This window comes from Bison bison, unplaced genomic scaffold (genome assembly GCF_000754665.1).
Source record: "Bison bison bison isolate TAMUID 2011002044 unplaced genomic scaffold, Bison_UMD1.0 scf7180017864466, whole genome shotgun sequence".
Lineage (NCBI taxonomy): Eukaryota > Metazoa > Chordata > Mammalia > Artiodactyla > Bovidae > Bison > Bison bison.
This window is the reverse complement of record NW_011495027.1, coordinates 3236338-3252146: the sequence shown is the minus strand read 5'-3', so window position 1 is coordinate 3252146 and position 15809 is coordinate 3236338. Positions and strand designations below refer to the sequence as shown.

The following is a 15809-nucleotide window of genomic DNA, read 5'->3' as shown; positions in this document are numbered from 1 at the left end:
AGTGTTCCGCCCTAGGATTCACCCCCGAAGTTCTGTCATTCTCATCCCGACTGGCTAGCATTCTGAAGTAGACCAGCCGACATCGGCCTGCCAGTAGTGAGTGAGAGGACTGTCCACAGATGGTGCAGAGCCCAGAGATTAAGGGAATGAGAAGTCAAGGCTCAAAGACCCATAGCCGCTGCCTGAATGTCTCTCACCACTCTTGAGTGGTCGTGAGAACTTGCGTTTTCCGGGAATTATTTATTATGCCCTGGAGGCGGACTCAGAGGAGCAGGTCAGGCAAATATGAGCGTGCAGATTTCGCAAGTGTGGACAGTTCAGGAAGGACGAGGGAAGAGGACTACACAAGGAGAGGAAGTCATCTGGCATTCCTGATTAGGAATTCAGCTCTGTTCCAGCACCACTGTCAGGGCACCTAACTGGCTCTCTCCTGCTCCCCTCCCCCTCCAGCCTGTGAAACTATAGGGGAGAAGACCTTTCCAGGGGTGGGGGCACCATTTCCGGTCCGTGGGTCTGGCCGCACCCATGGTACCAGGACGAGAGAGAGGACTACAGAGTCGCAGGTTCGTGGGAAACAGCACATCTGGGAGGTCGTTTCGGGTTCCCTGGGGACCTTGCAATTACGGGCCGGGTCCAGGGCCATTTTCTCCTCCCTCACCGGCTCTGGGTGAGAATAAAGGAAGGGGCTGCAGAGAACCCTCTGAATCTATCTTTCCCCGGGGCTTCTCGGGCTCCTGCACACCTGTGCCTTTTCACAGGCTGTTCTCATAGCCCTGGTTTCCCTTTCTCGTTTCTCCTTTTCTATCAAGACCCAACTTCCAGGTTCTACCCCGTGTAAGAAACCTTCCACAACTCTTTCAGGCCGAGGCAGCCTGGAATCATCCAGCAAAGCTCACTGTAACTAGTTCTACCAGAGACGGTCTTGTTCGCCTCTTTCTTCCTCAGAGGAGGCGGGCACAGAACCTGGAGCATCTCAGATGCTCAGTTCAAGCGGGTGGAACGTGCGGAGTGCTCCCTTCTCCACCTGCTGGCGTGGCGCATGCTCACTGATGCTCTTTCGACGCAGGGCACATACCTGCATTATCGCTGTGGCCCATCTGGCTCAAGTTGGAATGCAGCTCTGGTCAGAGAGAACTTAATTCTAAAGTAAATGAACAAAGGAAACTGTGATTTCCATCTGTTCCCTCCACAACAGGGAAGCCCTGGCATCTGGGGGAGGGGATTGGTCAATGGGGGCCTGAGCAGACTAGGAATCCTCAAGGGAGAGAGGCCAGTCATGGCAAAAACACTTTAGGCCACTGACCCAGCACAAAGACTCTGCTGTGGGGAAACTCAATATAAGGGTGTGCCTTGCTTGTCGGGAACTCGATACACAAAAATCCAAAGTCATAAAATAGATAAATCTGGGGTGGTTATTGACTTTACAAGAGGACTCGCCAGCAATTCCTCTAAATAGCCAACTCCCACAGTCTACTTTACCTCCGATTTTATTTTCAAGAGTTTGATATTACACACCGGTTTCCAGGCAAAACATAAATAGGTCCCTGGAGAGCCTGGTGTTGCAGTGTGTCTGGCCAGAAGCTTGTTGACCGGGCCTTAAGGTGAACAGGCCTGGAGCTGCCCTAAGTGCTGGAGTAGGTGTGTTTCAGGATACCCCTCCAAGCTCTCTGAGCTGGCACTTTCCAAAGGCAGGTGTGATAGGAAAAACCAGGCTCAATCGAGACCGTCTGGCTCTGCCTGAGTAGGCTGCTTGATTGCTCAGGTGAACATGGGATTTGTATCAGCTATCCATTCATTCAGAAGTGTTTGCTACTGACTTTCTGTGTGTGACACTGTGCTAGGCACAGCAAAGCAGAGGAGATTGTAAGGCGCATCCCTATTCTCTAGGAACTCGCAGTCTAGTGGGAAAGAAGCCCTGGATTTCACTGATTCTTAAAAGTATGTTTTCACTCTTTAAGAGAGCTGAAATCACAGTGCATCTTACTGCAGGTGGTGTGGACAGTTTAATTGGCTGAGTTTTTCTCAGCGGTATGTAAAAGGGTGATGTTACCTTGCAGTCGTCAGCGTCTTAGGTGAAACAGGGCAGATGTAAGTGCTTGGTGACAGTTTAATGCCACAGAACTCCCAGTGAGATTTGATTTTGGAAGGATAAAATTGGGCCCCTGTGTGAATATACCTTATGGGTTCCTGTTGCAGAGAATGTGTGAAACAAGTTCAAAATAATATCCCTTGTCCACAGTTATCCAGGGACACTAGGCTGGAGTGGCCTTGCCCTCCCTCCATTCTGGGAGTGAGAAATGGTAGTGGCCATGCCTTGATTGATTGCCTTCTATGTGGGTCCTGAGAAAACCAAAGGAGCCAAGCAGCAGGAGCAGGTCTGGGAGGCAGCCCTTAAGGAATGAGGAAATTGGTGTTTGATCTCTGACTTCTAGATGGCAAGTCCTCTGCCAGCTAGACCTTCCAAGAGCCAGCCCTGTGCCTGGCCAATAACAAACAAGAAAATAAACAACAACTGTGTGTGTGTGGTATGCGTGCACATATAAACATATGTGTGCAGATAGAAATATATGTACAGATATATGTCAAATGAATGAACTTCTGTTATGGAGGCCAAATTGTTGTTACAAAAAAAATTTCAATGTGACTGCTAGTCTTGACTTCTTGGCTCAAATTCAGAATGATTTCTTACAGTCTGTCTAATGTTACAGGGGATTTCTTCCCTATCTTTTTTTGGCTTCACCATTCCTCACCCAAAAAAACATTGACTCCTGTTGTGGGTACTGAACCATTGCCCTGTTCTATTTATTTAAATGGCTGTGTTCCCATCTCATGCCAAGAGATCTGGTCTGTAACTTCTGAAAGGGTCAAGAGAATGTACAGCTTCTAGGCAGATGATAGTGAGAGTGATGGTGTAGGTTAAATACATTCTTAAGAGCATGTGCAGATAGCTGGAACGGTCTAGACCAAGCACATCAACATAATCAGTTCAGTTCAGTCGCTCAGTCGTGTCCGACTCTTTGCAACCCCATGAATCACAGCACGCCAGGCTTCCCTTTCCATCACCAACTCCTGGAGTTCACTCAAACTCATGTGCATCCAGTCGGTGATGCCATCCAGCCATCTCATCCTCTGTCGTCCCCTTCTCCTCTTGCCCCCAATCCCTCCCAGCATCAGAGTCTTTTCCAATGAGTCAACTCTTCGCATGAGGTGGCCAAAGTACTGGAGTTTCAGCTTTAGCATCATTCCTTCCAAAGAACACCCAGGGCTGATCTCCTTCAGAATGGACTGGTTGGATCTCCTTGCAGTCCAAGGGACTCTCAAGAGTCTTCTCCAACACCACAGTTCAAAAGCATCAATTCTTCGGTGCTCAGCCTTCTTCACAGTCCAACTCTCACATCCATACATGACCACAGGAAAAACCATAGCCTTGACCAGACGGACCTTTGTTGGCAAAGTGATGTCTCTGCTTTTGAATATGCTATCTAGGTTGGTCATAACTTTCCTTCCAAGGAGTAAGCGTCTTTTCATTTCATGGCTGCAGTCACCATCTGCAGAGATTGTGGAGCCCCCAAAAATAAAGTCTGACACTGTTTCCCCATCTATTTCCCATGAAGTGGTGGGACCGGGTGCCATGATCTTCGTTTTCTGAATATTGAGCTTTAAGCCAACTTTTTCACTTTCCACTTTCACTTTCATCAAGAGGCTTTTGAGTTCCTCTTCATTTTCTGCCATAAGGGTGGTGTCATCTGCATATCTGAGGTTATTGATATTTCTCCCGGCAATCTTGATTCCAGCTTGTGCTTCTTCCAGCCCAATATTTCTCAGGATGCACTCTGCATAAAAGTTAAATAAGCAGGGTGACAATATACAGCCTTGACGTACTCCTTTTCCTATTTGGATCCAGTCTGTCGTTCCAGTTCTAACTGTTGCTTCCTGACCTGCATACAGATTTCTCAAGAGGTATAATAGCACAGTCCAAACCCTCTAATTTGGCTATCATTGATGTAGCCCAGAAAGTCTATGAGGGACTTTATAGTTCTTGCACATACAGAACATGAAGACACTTGACTTTCATTACGTCTTTTCTTGACATTCACTTTGACTGTGAGTGCAATTATGAGAGTTCTGGAAAAATAGATGAGGTTTCAGAAGCCGGCATGGAGTTGCCCGTGGCCTTTTGTTTACATGTCACACTGTAGGCTTTAAGATCCTGGATGAGAAAGCTGTGTGCAGCTAGCAGGAAGCATCACTTGAGGAGGAACTGGAAGGCATTAATGGGCTGGCCTCCTGTGAGATTCTGACTGTGGCACAAAAACAAGAGGGTGGCAGCGACCGAGTCATCCAGGCCACTTCTCTCTGGGCTTTTTGCCTTCGCACCTGGGTCCAAGTAGTCGAAAGGGCCTCCTCGGGTGACCTACCAGTGGGTCAGGCCTAGACTGGATCCTGTCTGGGATCAACCTGTCATATTGAGGCTGTCATGTGGGAGAAGCAGATTGATTTTCAGCCTGTATCTGGTGGTGCCAATGCTACTTCGCTACTTCACCCTCTGCAGGATGGCAGCTCTTCTTACTGTGGTGGTGGGGAATTTCCAAAGGTAATTCCCCTAGAAGGGTCCGGCCTGTCCCCATCACCAGGTCAGGTCTTCTGTAGGTCCCTGCTGAAGGCTGCTTTTCTTCTTATCCATTGTAAAAACCAAGATGCAAAATACTTTGCTGGCTTTGATAGAATTCCCAGGCTTCAAATACTTCTCCCCCCTGCCCCCCACCAGTTTTGGAAGTAATTCCAAGTAGCAAACTCCTGTTCATGCTTCAAGACCCAGTTCAGATATTTTGTCCTCTGTGCGGTTTCCTCTGACTACCCTTTGTACTCTCACAGTCCTAGGTTCTCCAATGCTGTTCCTATGCACCAGAATTATTTGTATACCTTGCTACCTCTGCTTGATACAACATCCTTGTGGCCAGGGACAATGTCTCACTACTTCATCTGTTACCCATGTCTTGATATGTGGCCTGTCAAATACTACATACTCAGTAAATGTTTGTTAAATGAATGGACTTATTATATTTCTGTCAAATATTTGTTTGTTGGTTCATTCACTCATTTTTAGGAGTACTTTCTTCTCCTTTGGATATGGTTATCTTTGTGTTATTTATAAAATCAATAGGCCTCAAAAAGGGCCAAGTGTAAAATCATCAGTTGGATGATTTTGAGCTTCGCTGATGGCTCAGTGGTAAAGAATCTTCCTCCAATGCAGGAAATGTGGTTTCGATCCCTGGGTTGGGAAGGAGGAGAGCATGGCATCCACTCCAGTATTCTTGCCTGGAAAATCCCATGGACAGAGGAGCCTGGCGGGCTACAGTCCATGGTGTTACAAAAGAGTCAATTACAACTTAGTGGCTAAACAACAACAACAAGGATGATTTTAGCTATAACAGTTGGTTTAATAAAAAATAGCTTGAACAATAGGAGATTTCTTATCACACTAAACAAGAGGTATGGATGTCAGAGGGGCTGAAGGTCGGGTGACTCGACAGCTCAGTGGTCTCTTTAGAGACCCAGGGGCCTCCTACGTTCTGTTCTGCTGTCTTCCGTGTGTCAGTGACACTTCTCCCTGAGCTCAAGAGAGGTGATGTCCAGCAAAGAAGAAAAGCTCTCCTCTTCTAGTTTCTTTTTATTATCAGAGAAATCCTTTCTCAGAAGATCCCCCATCACCCTCCTCCAGGATATATTTTCTGGAATATCATTGATCAGGATTAAATCATAGCCCATCATGGATAAGGAAATGAGACCATTATGGTGGCTGAAGCCAGTCCTGATGCAACCCTTGGGGTTATGGAGAGACAGGGGACTCCTTCCCTGAACATACGGAAGGCCAAACACCTGAACAAAACCGGGGCTCTGCTAGCAAGGAGTCAAGGATATGAAGGGTGTCTGTGAGGTGCGTATCTAACGGTGTCCCCACACCAAGTACTTGAATAAACTGTGGCACATCAATAAAAGAGTGAAAGTCTATGAACCCACTACAGTAGCTGAAGGAGAACTACACGCAACAACATGAAATGACTTTCAAGATATAAGAACTGTAAAGCTCTGTGTATAGTCTAATCTTTTTGTTCATAATAATAATAATAATGAATAACAGGTTAGGCACATCCCAAACCTATAAGTCCATGTAATATGCCCATAAAAGAGGCTGGATGTGGGGACCTGTGTGAAGGGGAGGATTTCCTTAGAGACCTTCATTTTTGACATTCTGTATTTCTTATAATATTGAATTTGTATGAGTATGCCTTCTTTTGTTAAGGGGGAAAAAAAGCCAAATATTAAAAAGAGCACTTTAAAAGGCCAAGTATCATTTTGAATGCAAGAAGTCAATTAAAGACGCGGGCTCCTTTCCAAGAGTAAACTAATTTGGAACGTGGGCGGGACCGCTCCGAAAGTTTTGCTCATGAGCCCAGAATTTAAACTCTTTCCATGAATGAGCAACTTTTTTTTTTTTTTTTCAAGTTAGCCAATCTCCTTCACAGAAGATACACATTTTTACAGTGTTGAATCATTCTCTATTTGCTGGAGAAGGGCATCATCCTTGCTCTGGGATGCTGAGGATGCTGACTCGCCTATAGGAAATCCATTAGCGAAAGTCGTCCCAGGAGCCACACTGATACCAAGAGCCAGGCAAATGTCCCTGTAACCCAAGTGCTTTCCTGTACCCCAAATGACTCTGTCAGGGATAAGCTCAGAGAATAAATCCTGGGGTCCGCCTTCCGCTCTGCTACTGACTAACTGTAACTACTCAGTTCAATTTCTCTGAAGTTCATTGAACACCTCTGAAAAATGAGTAATATTTATGTGACAGTACTTGAAGGAAACATTTTTGAATCATTAAAAAAGATTTCTAGAACAAACCTCCTGACTACCTGGAATGACTCTCCTGGGAAGGCTCTTTGGTTACTATAAAAATAGATGGTTAAATTCAACAGAGGTTCAGGATGCAGTGTATATTTTTGATCAACTTATCTGGTGTCAGTTGAAAAATGTGACATGATATTGTAAATGGAATAGGTACAACTTCTCCACAAAAATACACAGTCTGGAATGGTAGAGGAAGATAGGGAATGGGGGCTTATTTACAGCCCCACATATTTGAAATTAATGAAGTGGTCTCTATTTTATCCTGGGCTTATAATGCAGAGTTTCCACGCCTAAAATCTTTTTTTGAAGCACTTTCATAGTAAAAGTGGTGCTCTGATTGTGCCTTTTTTAGAAAGATCCTGGATTTTTAAAGATCATCTCTGCCTGCCCTTCAGTTCCACCAACCGCAGGAATACATATATATCTCTTCTCCATCCATCTCTGGTGAATGCAGCATACCTACTCTAAGAGGGGAGGCTGCAGCTCAGCTCCCATTCTGTGCAAACTAACTTGTAGAAACTGTGGCCTACTGTTACCAGATCTATGAATTTTTCAAAAGAAGTCAGAAATATGGAAATATGAAAAAATTCTCAATTTTCAAATATTGGCAGCAAATCCCAGTTTTTATAAACTCTCTGCAGGCTGAACAAAACATATTTATTGTCCAATCCTATTTAAGTCACCAGCCTAGGACCTCTGGGCTTCCCAAGTGGCACTAGTGGTAAAGAACTCACCTGCCAATTGCAGGAGACACGGGTTCAGTCCCTGGGTTGGGAAGATCCCCTGGAGGAGAGCATGGCAACCGACTGCAATACTCCTGCCTGAAGAATCCCACGGACAGAGGAACCTGGCAGGCTACAATCCATAGGGTCACGAAGAGTCGGACACAACTGAAGCGACTTAGCACACATGTGCTTAGGACCTCTGCTATGAGGCAAGGCAGGACAAACTTGCTTTCTCTTCTTCATGAAGATCTGGAGGTTTGGGAAGCTCTCAAACTCCTTTCAATCTATTCTTAGTTGGCACTCATTCCTTGACAAAACTCTTTAAAGAATTTAAAATCTGATGGGAATGGTTAAATAGCCACTCACGATGTGGTGGTGTTGCTACCATGGATTTGCCTGACGAGCCAATGGAGGGAGCACTTGTTTTCTTTCTGGTAGTGTGTCCAAGTAAGGGACTGTGTTTTACCACATTTATGAGGGTTTGGAGAAGAATTTTCTCCAGAGCTTTTATGAGACTCCTACATCCATTTCAGTTGAGGTGGATCCTGCTGGCTCGATATGGAACTTGGGGTTAGTGTTCTAGAAATCTTCTTTTTTTTTTTCATTTTATTTTTTCTAATTTTAATTGGATAGAAATCTTCTTGAGGTGCCCCATACCTTTGGTCAATGAAAAGTCAATGCTGGCGCCCCTCCCCCATACATACCCAAGCACAGTGTCCGGCCTAGAGGAATTGTAGGCATATCTGGCAACAATTTTGCTTTTTCTGACTGCTAAAATGCATTCCATTTTAGAGAGAAGACATTAGTTTCTTCTTCTCAAAAGGTTTTACGACACAAGTACGGTGATGGTTAATTTTATGTGTTAACTTGGCTAGACTATGATGCTGGTTTGTTGGGTTGAACAAAAGTCTAGATGTTACCCTGATGGTATTTTATAGATACAATTAACATTTAAAACAGTCAGCTTTGCTGTAGACTACTTTAGACTGGGTCTAGGTGGGGAGGGAAGGTCAATGAAAATGTAGCTTTGATGCTGAGACCTGCATGACAGGAAGAAGTTCAGATCAGGGAGCAGGGCGTTTGGGGCAGAGAAACACAGCTAGTGCAAAGGTCCTGAGGAGGAACTTACATGGCTTATTTCAGAAAGGAAGGGGCAAGTGGAGCACCATAAACTCCACTTACAGTGAGTAAATGAAAGAAGTAGGCAGGTTACCAGGAGCTGTGTGCCAAGTAAGGAGTTGAATCTTATTCCAAGAGCAATGGGACCTGTTTCTGATTTACACTTTTAAAGAATTACTCCAGCTCGTCTAAGGAAAATGGATCACCAATGGTCAAGATTGGAAACCAGTGATGTTGCGGTTAACTTGCCATGTAACAAACAACACTCAAAACTTAGGGCCTTAAATAATCATATTGGTTTGTTCATTATTTTATGTGTCAAGAATTCTGGGAAGGATTCAACAGGCAGCTCATCTCTAATTTATTAGACATCAGCTTTTGAGGCAGTTGGGGCTGGAGGGTCCATTTCCAAGATGGTGTCTTCATATACATGTGGTACCCAAGGACTCCCTGATCTTCCTCTCTCTCCACATGGCATCTCATCCTCTCAAGCCTATCCCTGTGGCATGGGCTTATCAATCTTCTAGTCTCAGTGTACTTATAAATCTTTTACGGTAGCTCGTTTTTGAAGAGAAAGGAAATGGGAGCACCTAGCCAGTGCACCATTTGGAACTAGCACCATATCACATGACTTTTTAGATATTCATTGGTCAAGGCAGTCAAAGAGCCCACCCTGCTCCAAGAGGGTGGAGAAGTAGACCCCATCTATTTTGGAGAGCAATGGGGTCACGCTGCTGAAGGGCATGTGGGTTGGAAGACATGGTTGCAGCCACCTTTGAAAAATACTGTGTGCCACAAGTGAAGGTGCCATTCCAGTAATTCAGGCAAGAGGTGATGGTGTCTTAGATTTAGATGTTTGCACTAGACTAAGAAAGAGGTGGATTCAAAATAAACAAGCAGAATACATGAGAACTGTAAAGTACTAACAAATGTGCTTGAGTACTTGTTTAATTGAATTGCACCTTATTAGATTATGTGGTAAGTGTTTCCCACCAGCAATAAAGTTAAAAGTAAGTCTGTTCTATTCTTAGGACACATGCATCACTGTCATGCATCACAATGTGCTTTGTCTCAAAGAATAAGCTTTTTAGGGCAGGAATTTTAAAAGGTCCAGATATTGGGGCTATATAGAGAGAGGGAAAAATAAGGACCTATAACCTACAAGGTCCAGGGACAGCCACATCCTATAACCAGGAGGGCTTTAGAAACTAAAGAGGGCCTTATATTTTCAAAGGCTTCATGGAGATGAGTGCTTTTGTCCACAGACAAACGTGAACAGTTTTTGCTTCATACATTCAGTTGCTTGATGAGGCAAAGCTTTAAAGGTATGGCAGTCAATGTATTAAAGAGAATATATGAAAAAAAATTTTTTTGTGACAAAAATGTGAGAAGTTCCATTTTAAAACAGGAGAGAAGAATCCAGAAACTCACCCAGGCTTACCCAGTAAATTAATGGCAGAGCTAGTATAAAAGACATGTCTACCAATTTCTAGTCTGGGATTCTTTCTACAATATCATCTGCCATTCTGCCCAAAACACAGCTTTATTCTGTACTGTGGTCCCACTGGACCCTTGCTATTATTGCTCAAGTGACTTTCAAATAGTGTCAGAAGGCAGGAGAAGAGGTTGTGAACATATCAAATCTGGTCACTGTACTAGTAAAATAACTAAAATATACTTTGCTAATTTTGATTCAGTTGCATCTCTTTATGGAGTGGACAGCACATGTGCTTATGTGAGAATCATCACCATGAGACTACTTACTGTGCTACTTTGTCGTTCAATCACTAAGTCATGTCCGACTCTGTGACCCCATGGACTGACTGCAGCATGCCAGGCTTCCTGTCCTTCATCATCTCCTGAAGTTTGCTCAAATTCATGTCCATTGAGTTGGTGATGCCATCTAACCATCTCATCCTCTGCCACCTTCTCCTCCTTTTGCCTGCTAAATGTCCCAAAGAATATTTCTTGAGTGAAGTCGCTCAGTCGTGTCCAACTCTTTGCGACCCCATGGACTGTAGCCCATCAGGCTCCTCCATCCATGGAATCTTCTAGGCAAGAGTACTAGAGTGGATTGCCATTTCCTTCTCCAGGGGATCTTCCTGACCCAGGGCTTGAACCCAGGTCTCCCGCATTGCTGGCAGACACTTTACTGTCTGAGCCACCATTCTTTGGGACATTTTTTTTAGAAATATAAAATGTCTCAAAGAATATTTCTTAAGATTCACTAAATTCCTAGGATTCTGGGATCACTTTATAACTCTCAAGACTTACATCTCTATCAAAAACAAAACAAGAAAACAGCTCAAGAACATCAGAATCTTTTAGATTGGAAAGTGGTTACATAAGATCTTTACCACATGTGGTGGTGGTTTAGTCGACCCCATGGGCTATAGCTTGCCAGGCTCCTCTGTCCTCTGTCCATAGAATTCTCCAGGCCAGAATACTAGAGTGGGTTGCCATTTCTTCTCCAGAGGATCTTCCTGACCCAAGGATTGAACCTGGGTCTCCTGAACTGCAGGCAGTTTCTTTACCAACTGAGCTACCAGGGAAGCCCATGTGTAGAGGGTACAAATATGTTCTATTTTACATTTGCAATGCATGGTTTTTTATTTTGTTTTCTCAATATTTGAAGTAGGCAGTGTTCCATTTTAGACCTAGATAAAACTGATATGTTCTAAATTGCATAATTTCATTCTCAATTACTTTTAATGTCTTCACTCTCACTCTTTTTCTATTGCCAAATCAAATATTTTGTGTCTATTGGCATTTTTTAAAATTAATTAAGTACTCATTGAATCAGCATTTGTGTATCATTTAGTGTATTTCTTATGCTAAGTTTAATGATCAAAGATCTAGTATTTTCCCATGCTAGATATGTTTCACATTTGAACTTCAATGGACAAATACTGGGCTTCCCTGGCTGCTCAGATGGTAAAGAATCTGGCTGCGGGAGACCTGGGTTCCATCCCTGGGTTGGGAAGACCCCCTGGAGGAGAGCATGGCAGCCCACTCTAGTATTCTTGCCTAGGGAATCCCCATGGATAGCGGAGCCTGGAGGGCTACAGTCCATGGAGTTGCAGAGAATCAGACATGACTGAGCAACTAAGCACAGCACAGGACAAATATTACCTCTCTACATACATAAAGGGTCTATAAAATATTGCTCCTTGATCTTCATGTAAGAAGCAATTTGCTGGGCTCTAATATTGGAAGATAATACCAGGATTGGTGCCTGGGAATGCATAAATTTTGCCTAAAGGTTCAGATGTCTGTTTAACAATATTGCACCAAAAATCCTCACAACTTTATTATGTTTTACATGTTCTGTTGCACTGACAAGTTTAACTGCATCCAAGACTGAGCCAGGTGGTGTTCAAATTTCCAAATACCTTAAAATTTGAATGCCTCAGGCAAGAAAACCTGACCACTCAGTAGGCAAAATTTATATTTAAGGCAAGACATTGTCAGAGTCAAAAGAGTGAAGGCCTTTGTCCACAGATTTTGCTATCACATTTACTTGAAAAGTTATGAATTTCAGTAAGGCTTTAAAACAGGTGCTCAGGCAGTGTTTTTCTGTAGATCTTAATGGAGCATCAATATTAAACTATTTTGAAAACTCACAAGATCCCAGAAGCGGCTCCTCTTTTAAAGCACCTTCTCTTGTTGCCTAAAGATTCAAGTACTCTCTTAACTAAGTGAAGACCGAAATATTTCACTATGGATTTGAACAGGAGCCAAGAAGCTGAGATGAAAGGGAAACTTCTCTCTATAAAACATTTATTGTCAGTGCTTTCTTCAGATGTGATTCTTCTAAAACTAGCTACCAGCATTTTCCCAAACATTGACGCAGCCTTCTCAACCTCTCCTAGACCTATAATTCGGGTCCTTTTAGGAATGCACTGCATCTAGCCTCTGACCCTCTGGATAGCCAGTTCTATCTAACTGCTCCCTCCTGCCTCAATATATTGTATATTATAAAAAGGAAAGGGGGTGGGGTAGCATGGTCCTCACGCTATTGGAAAAGTACTTGAAATTCCTTGCATTCCTTTGCATTTAACAGCATGTTTACCTAATCATCGGCTTATTAGGATTAACACAAGTCAATGTTCAAATTCATTTAATGAAAACAAACTGACTTCTGTAGATTGTAAGATTTTTTTCTCTGATCCCGACCACGGGTGAATTTTTGAGTCATTCTCCCAGGTTTGAGGAATGATACTAGAAAAATATGAACAGGTGACTTGATAACACATCATCCAACCATATTTAAATCTTGCCCGTGGATTTAGACGTGGGCAGCCTGAGTTATGGACTGTTTTCATTAAAGTTTCTCTCCTCTCTAAAGGATGTGCACAGTTACCTAGTGATTAAACAGCTTGGGTGATGGAGACCCTTAGGCTTTGAATTCTTATGAAAATAAAGCATTATTATTTAAATCACAAACTTAGCTTCAGATTCCTTCTTATGCTTTGTACAAGGGCTGGGGTTCAATGTGTTTTTAAAACAGATTACTTTCAATGCCAAGGTTTTTCTCTACTGAATTTACAAAAGCAATCATTGTTAGATTTTTTAAGTTAGTTCCCTGCTCTGTCCCAAGCACTAGAACAGTTCCTGGCTCACTCAGTAAATCTTGTTTCAGTGATTGAATGCATAAGCTGGATTGTCCCCAATGGCTTTGAACATTCTCTAAAAATACTGAATGCCATACACTCAGGTATTAGGTAAATATTTCTTTATTAAATGATTAATTCCATAAATAAATTCTTTTCACTGAATATAAAATTAAAATCATTTACAAATTATTCCAGTATTACATTTCCCCTCCCTCCCTAAAAGCTACATTTTGATAAATAAAAACATTCAGTCTTAAAACACCTGATTTCTGTTTGCAATTTAGAGTGCAGATAGCTGCCTCTCATGGACACTCACAGAGTGTCACCTTCAGAAAGGGACGGACCCCCTTCCCATTTACTTCTGTCAAAGGATGAAGGTTTCAACTGTCCAACTAATCTTAATTACCTTTTACAACTGTAAAACCGAAAGGAAAAAAGCCTAGAGAAAAATATGCTTACCAAATAATTTACAAACAGAAAACAGAACGTCAACACCACAAGCTCCAAAATGAAGCGGTAACGTGTGCTCCAATACTATGAAGCGAAGTATTCTCCAATCGCAGCTGCATTAGTGTCCATGTGCACCAGCACACCTGGCAGTTTCCAAATACCTCACTACTACTCAAGAATGAGCAATGCCTCCCTTCTACCATAAGTCCCTTGACCCCGCCGCCCCCACCCATGCCTCTGTGATTCTGACACTCTCTCCCCACTTTGTCCACCCTTATGCTGGAAACCCGAGTTGCATTTAGTCCCTAAACTTGTGAATGTCATTGAACAGCCTGTAGAAGGGGAAGGCGGCCTCGTTGGCATGCGGGCAGTTGTAGTTGCATCTGCAGGACTGTATCATCATGACGTTCTTGGAAAACATTTCACCGTCTTCGCAGCGGAACCGCATCTTCACAGTCCTGGTCTGCTGAGGCGTGCAGCAGCGGCCGTCCACGCAGGAACCGCAGTACTTGGGCCGGTATTTCTTCACACTCGAACATCCAGCGTAAGTAAAGTGAACCGGTTCGGGGGACTTCTTGGTCTTGCTGCATTTCTTGCCCTTCTGTAAGAAAAGAGAAGGGAAGTTAGTGTTTTCTCTTTCTTGGAAGAGAAGGTCCCTTCTCACCCAGTCTACACCCAGGGGACCAGTCTACAGCACAGCACCGCAGGCACTTACTTTCAGGCTGCTGTACACCGGCTGTCCACAAGGCCGCACTTCACAGATCCGGGTTTCTTTCACCAGGCGGCATTCAGGGTTGTCATTGGTAACGCGTGTGGAGATACCAGTTCCACAGGTCTTTGAGCACTGGGACCATGAAGTTGTTTGGACAATACATTTCTGGCCGTGTGAAGAAGGGTTGTAAAGAATGCGAGGTTCCATTCCAAAAACTAGACAGACAAACAAGAGGGAAGAGTTCTCAGAGACATAGGGACACAAACAAATTCAAGTTCTCATTTCTCTAAAGCTTCAGACTAGGCATAGGGTTCAGTGCAAGGTCGCAGTCTTAACTTACCGGGGAGCCGCTTCAAGAAGCCGCTTTTTCCAACTGCAATTAATTCATTGTTTCTCGTTAACTCCACCTCCGAGTCATCGAAGGCCAGCTCCTTGCCCTGGAGGCCCTCCCCGTCGTCCATAGGGTCCTTGGCACTGTCGTCGTCGCAGACCCACTCCTCACAGCACTGCCCGGTAACTTTGACCAGCCGGAGGTTGGGGCAGCCCAAGTTGGGGAGAGAGAGTTCTTGGGGGCACAGAGGAATGCAGCCCACGGCGCCGTCGATACATGTGCACTGATGTTTACAGTTGGGCTGGAAACTTTCCCCATTCTGGTAGATTCTGGAGTTATATTCACAGGGTCTGCCCTCTGACTGAGCTGCAAAGAGCACCGAAAAAGAAAGGAAGGGGTGGATAAAGGTAAGATTCCGAACTACGGCCTGAAACTCATACATATTTTCTGCTGCTTAATTCAATTTATGGTAAAGTTTCCTACAATTCCCCGGAGACTCCAGGCCAGAACAATAAGTTAGTCAGGAATCACTTTTCCGTATGCGCTTTTCGTTGGGCCCAGACACACTGAATTGCATTCCAGACTGCTGAAATCATGTGCCTTTCTGCCAAGCTACCAACAACAAAGCATCACCATACATGGTCTCAAAATTACTAAACTTCTGGACTTCGGGGACTATTCTTTTTTTTAAAAGGGGCCAAACCGCAAGCCTCTTACCTCTGCAGATCCCCTTCAGAGCGGTGGAGTTGGCGCCGAAGTTGCATTCCAGCCCCTTGGTGTGGTCGCAGGGCTGCGTTTTGCTGCAGTCCTCGTTGAGCTGCTTGGCGCAGACCTTACAGCAGCCGCAGGCGTCCCGGACCAGCCCGACTCCCGGGGCGCACTTGGGAGCCTCCAGGGGGCAGTGGCAGGCGGTGGGGCAGGGGGGGAGGGCCTGGGAGGGGGGG

At 44.2% G+C, this 15809-nt stretch overlaps 1 protein-coding gene across 1 annotated transcript in view; it reads right to left on the bottom strand.

Annotated features, from left to right (window-relative positions):
* Window positions 1–13474: 13474 nt before the first annotated feature.
* CYR61 (cysteine-rich, angiogenic inducer, 61) overlaps window positions 13475–15809 on the bottom strand; it is a 3023-nt gene continuing 688 nt past the window's right edge. The window contains exons 2-5 of the mRNA XM_010860324.1: window positions 15583–15796; window positions 14875–15231; window positions 14538–14749; window positions 13475–14423 (exon numbers count right to left, since the gene is read on the bottom strand). Of these exons, the coding sequence (XP_010858626.1) occupies window positions 14121–14423; window positions 14538–14749; window positions 14875–15231; window positions 15583–15796 (1086 nt within the window). The 3' untranslated portion in view covers window positions 13475–14120. The remainder of the gene's footprint in view (window positions 14424–14537; window positions 14750–14874; window positions 15232–15582; window positions 15797–15809) is intronic.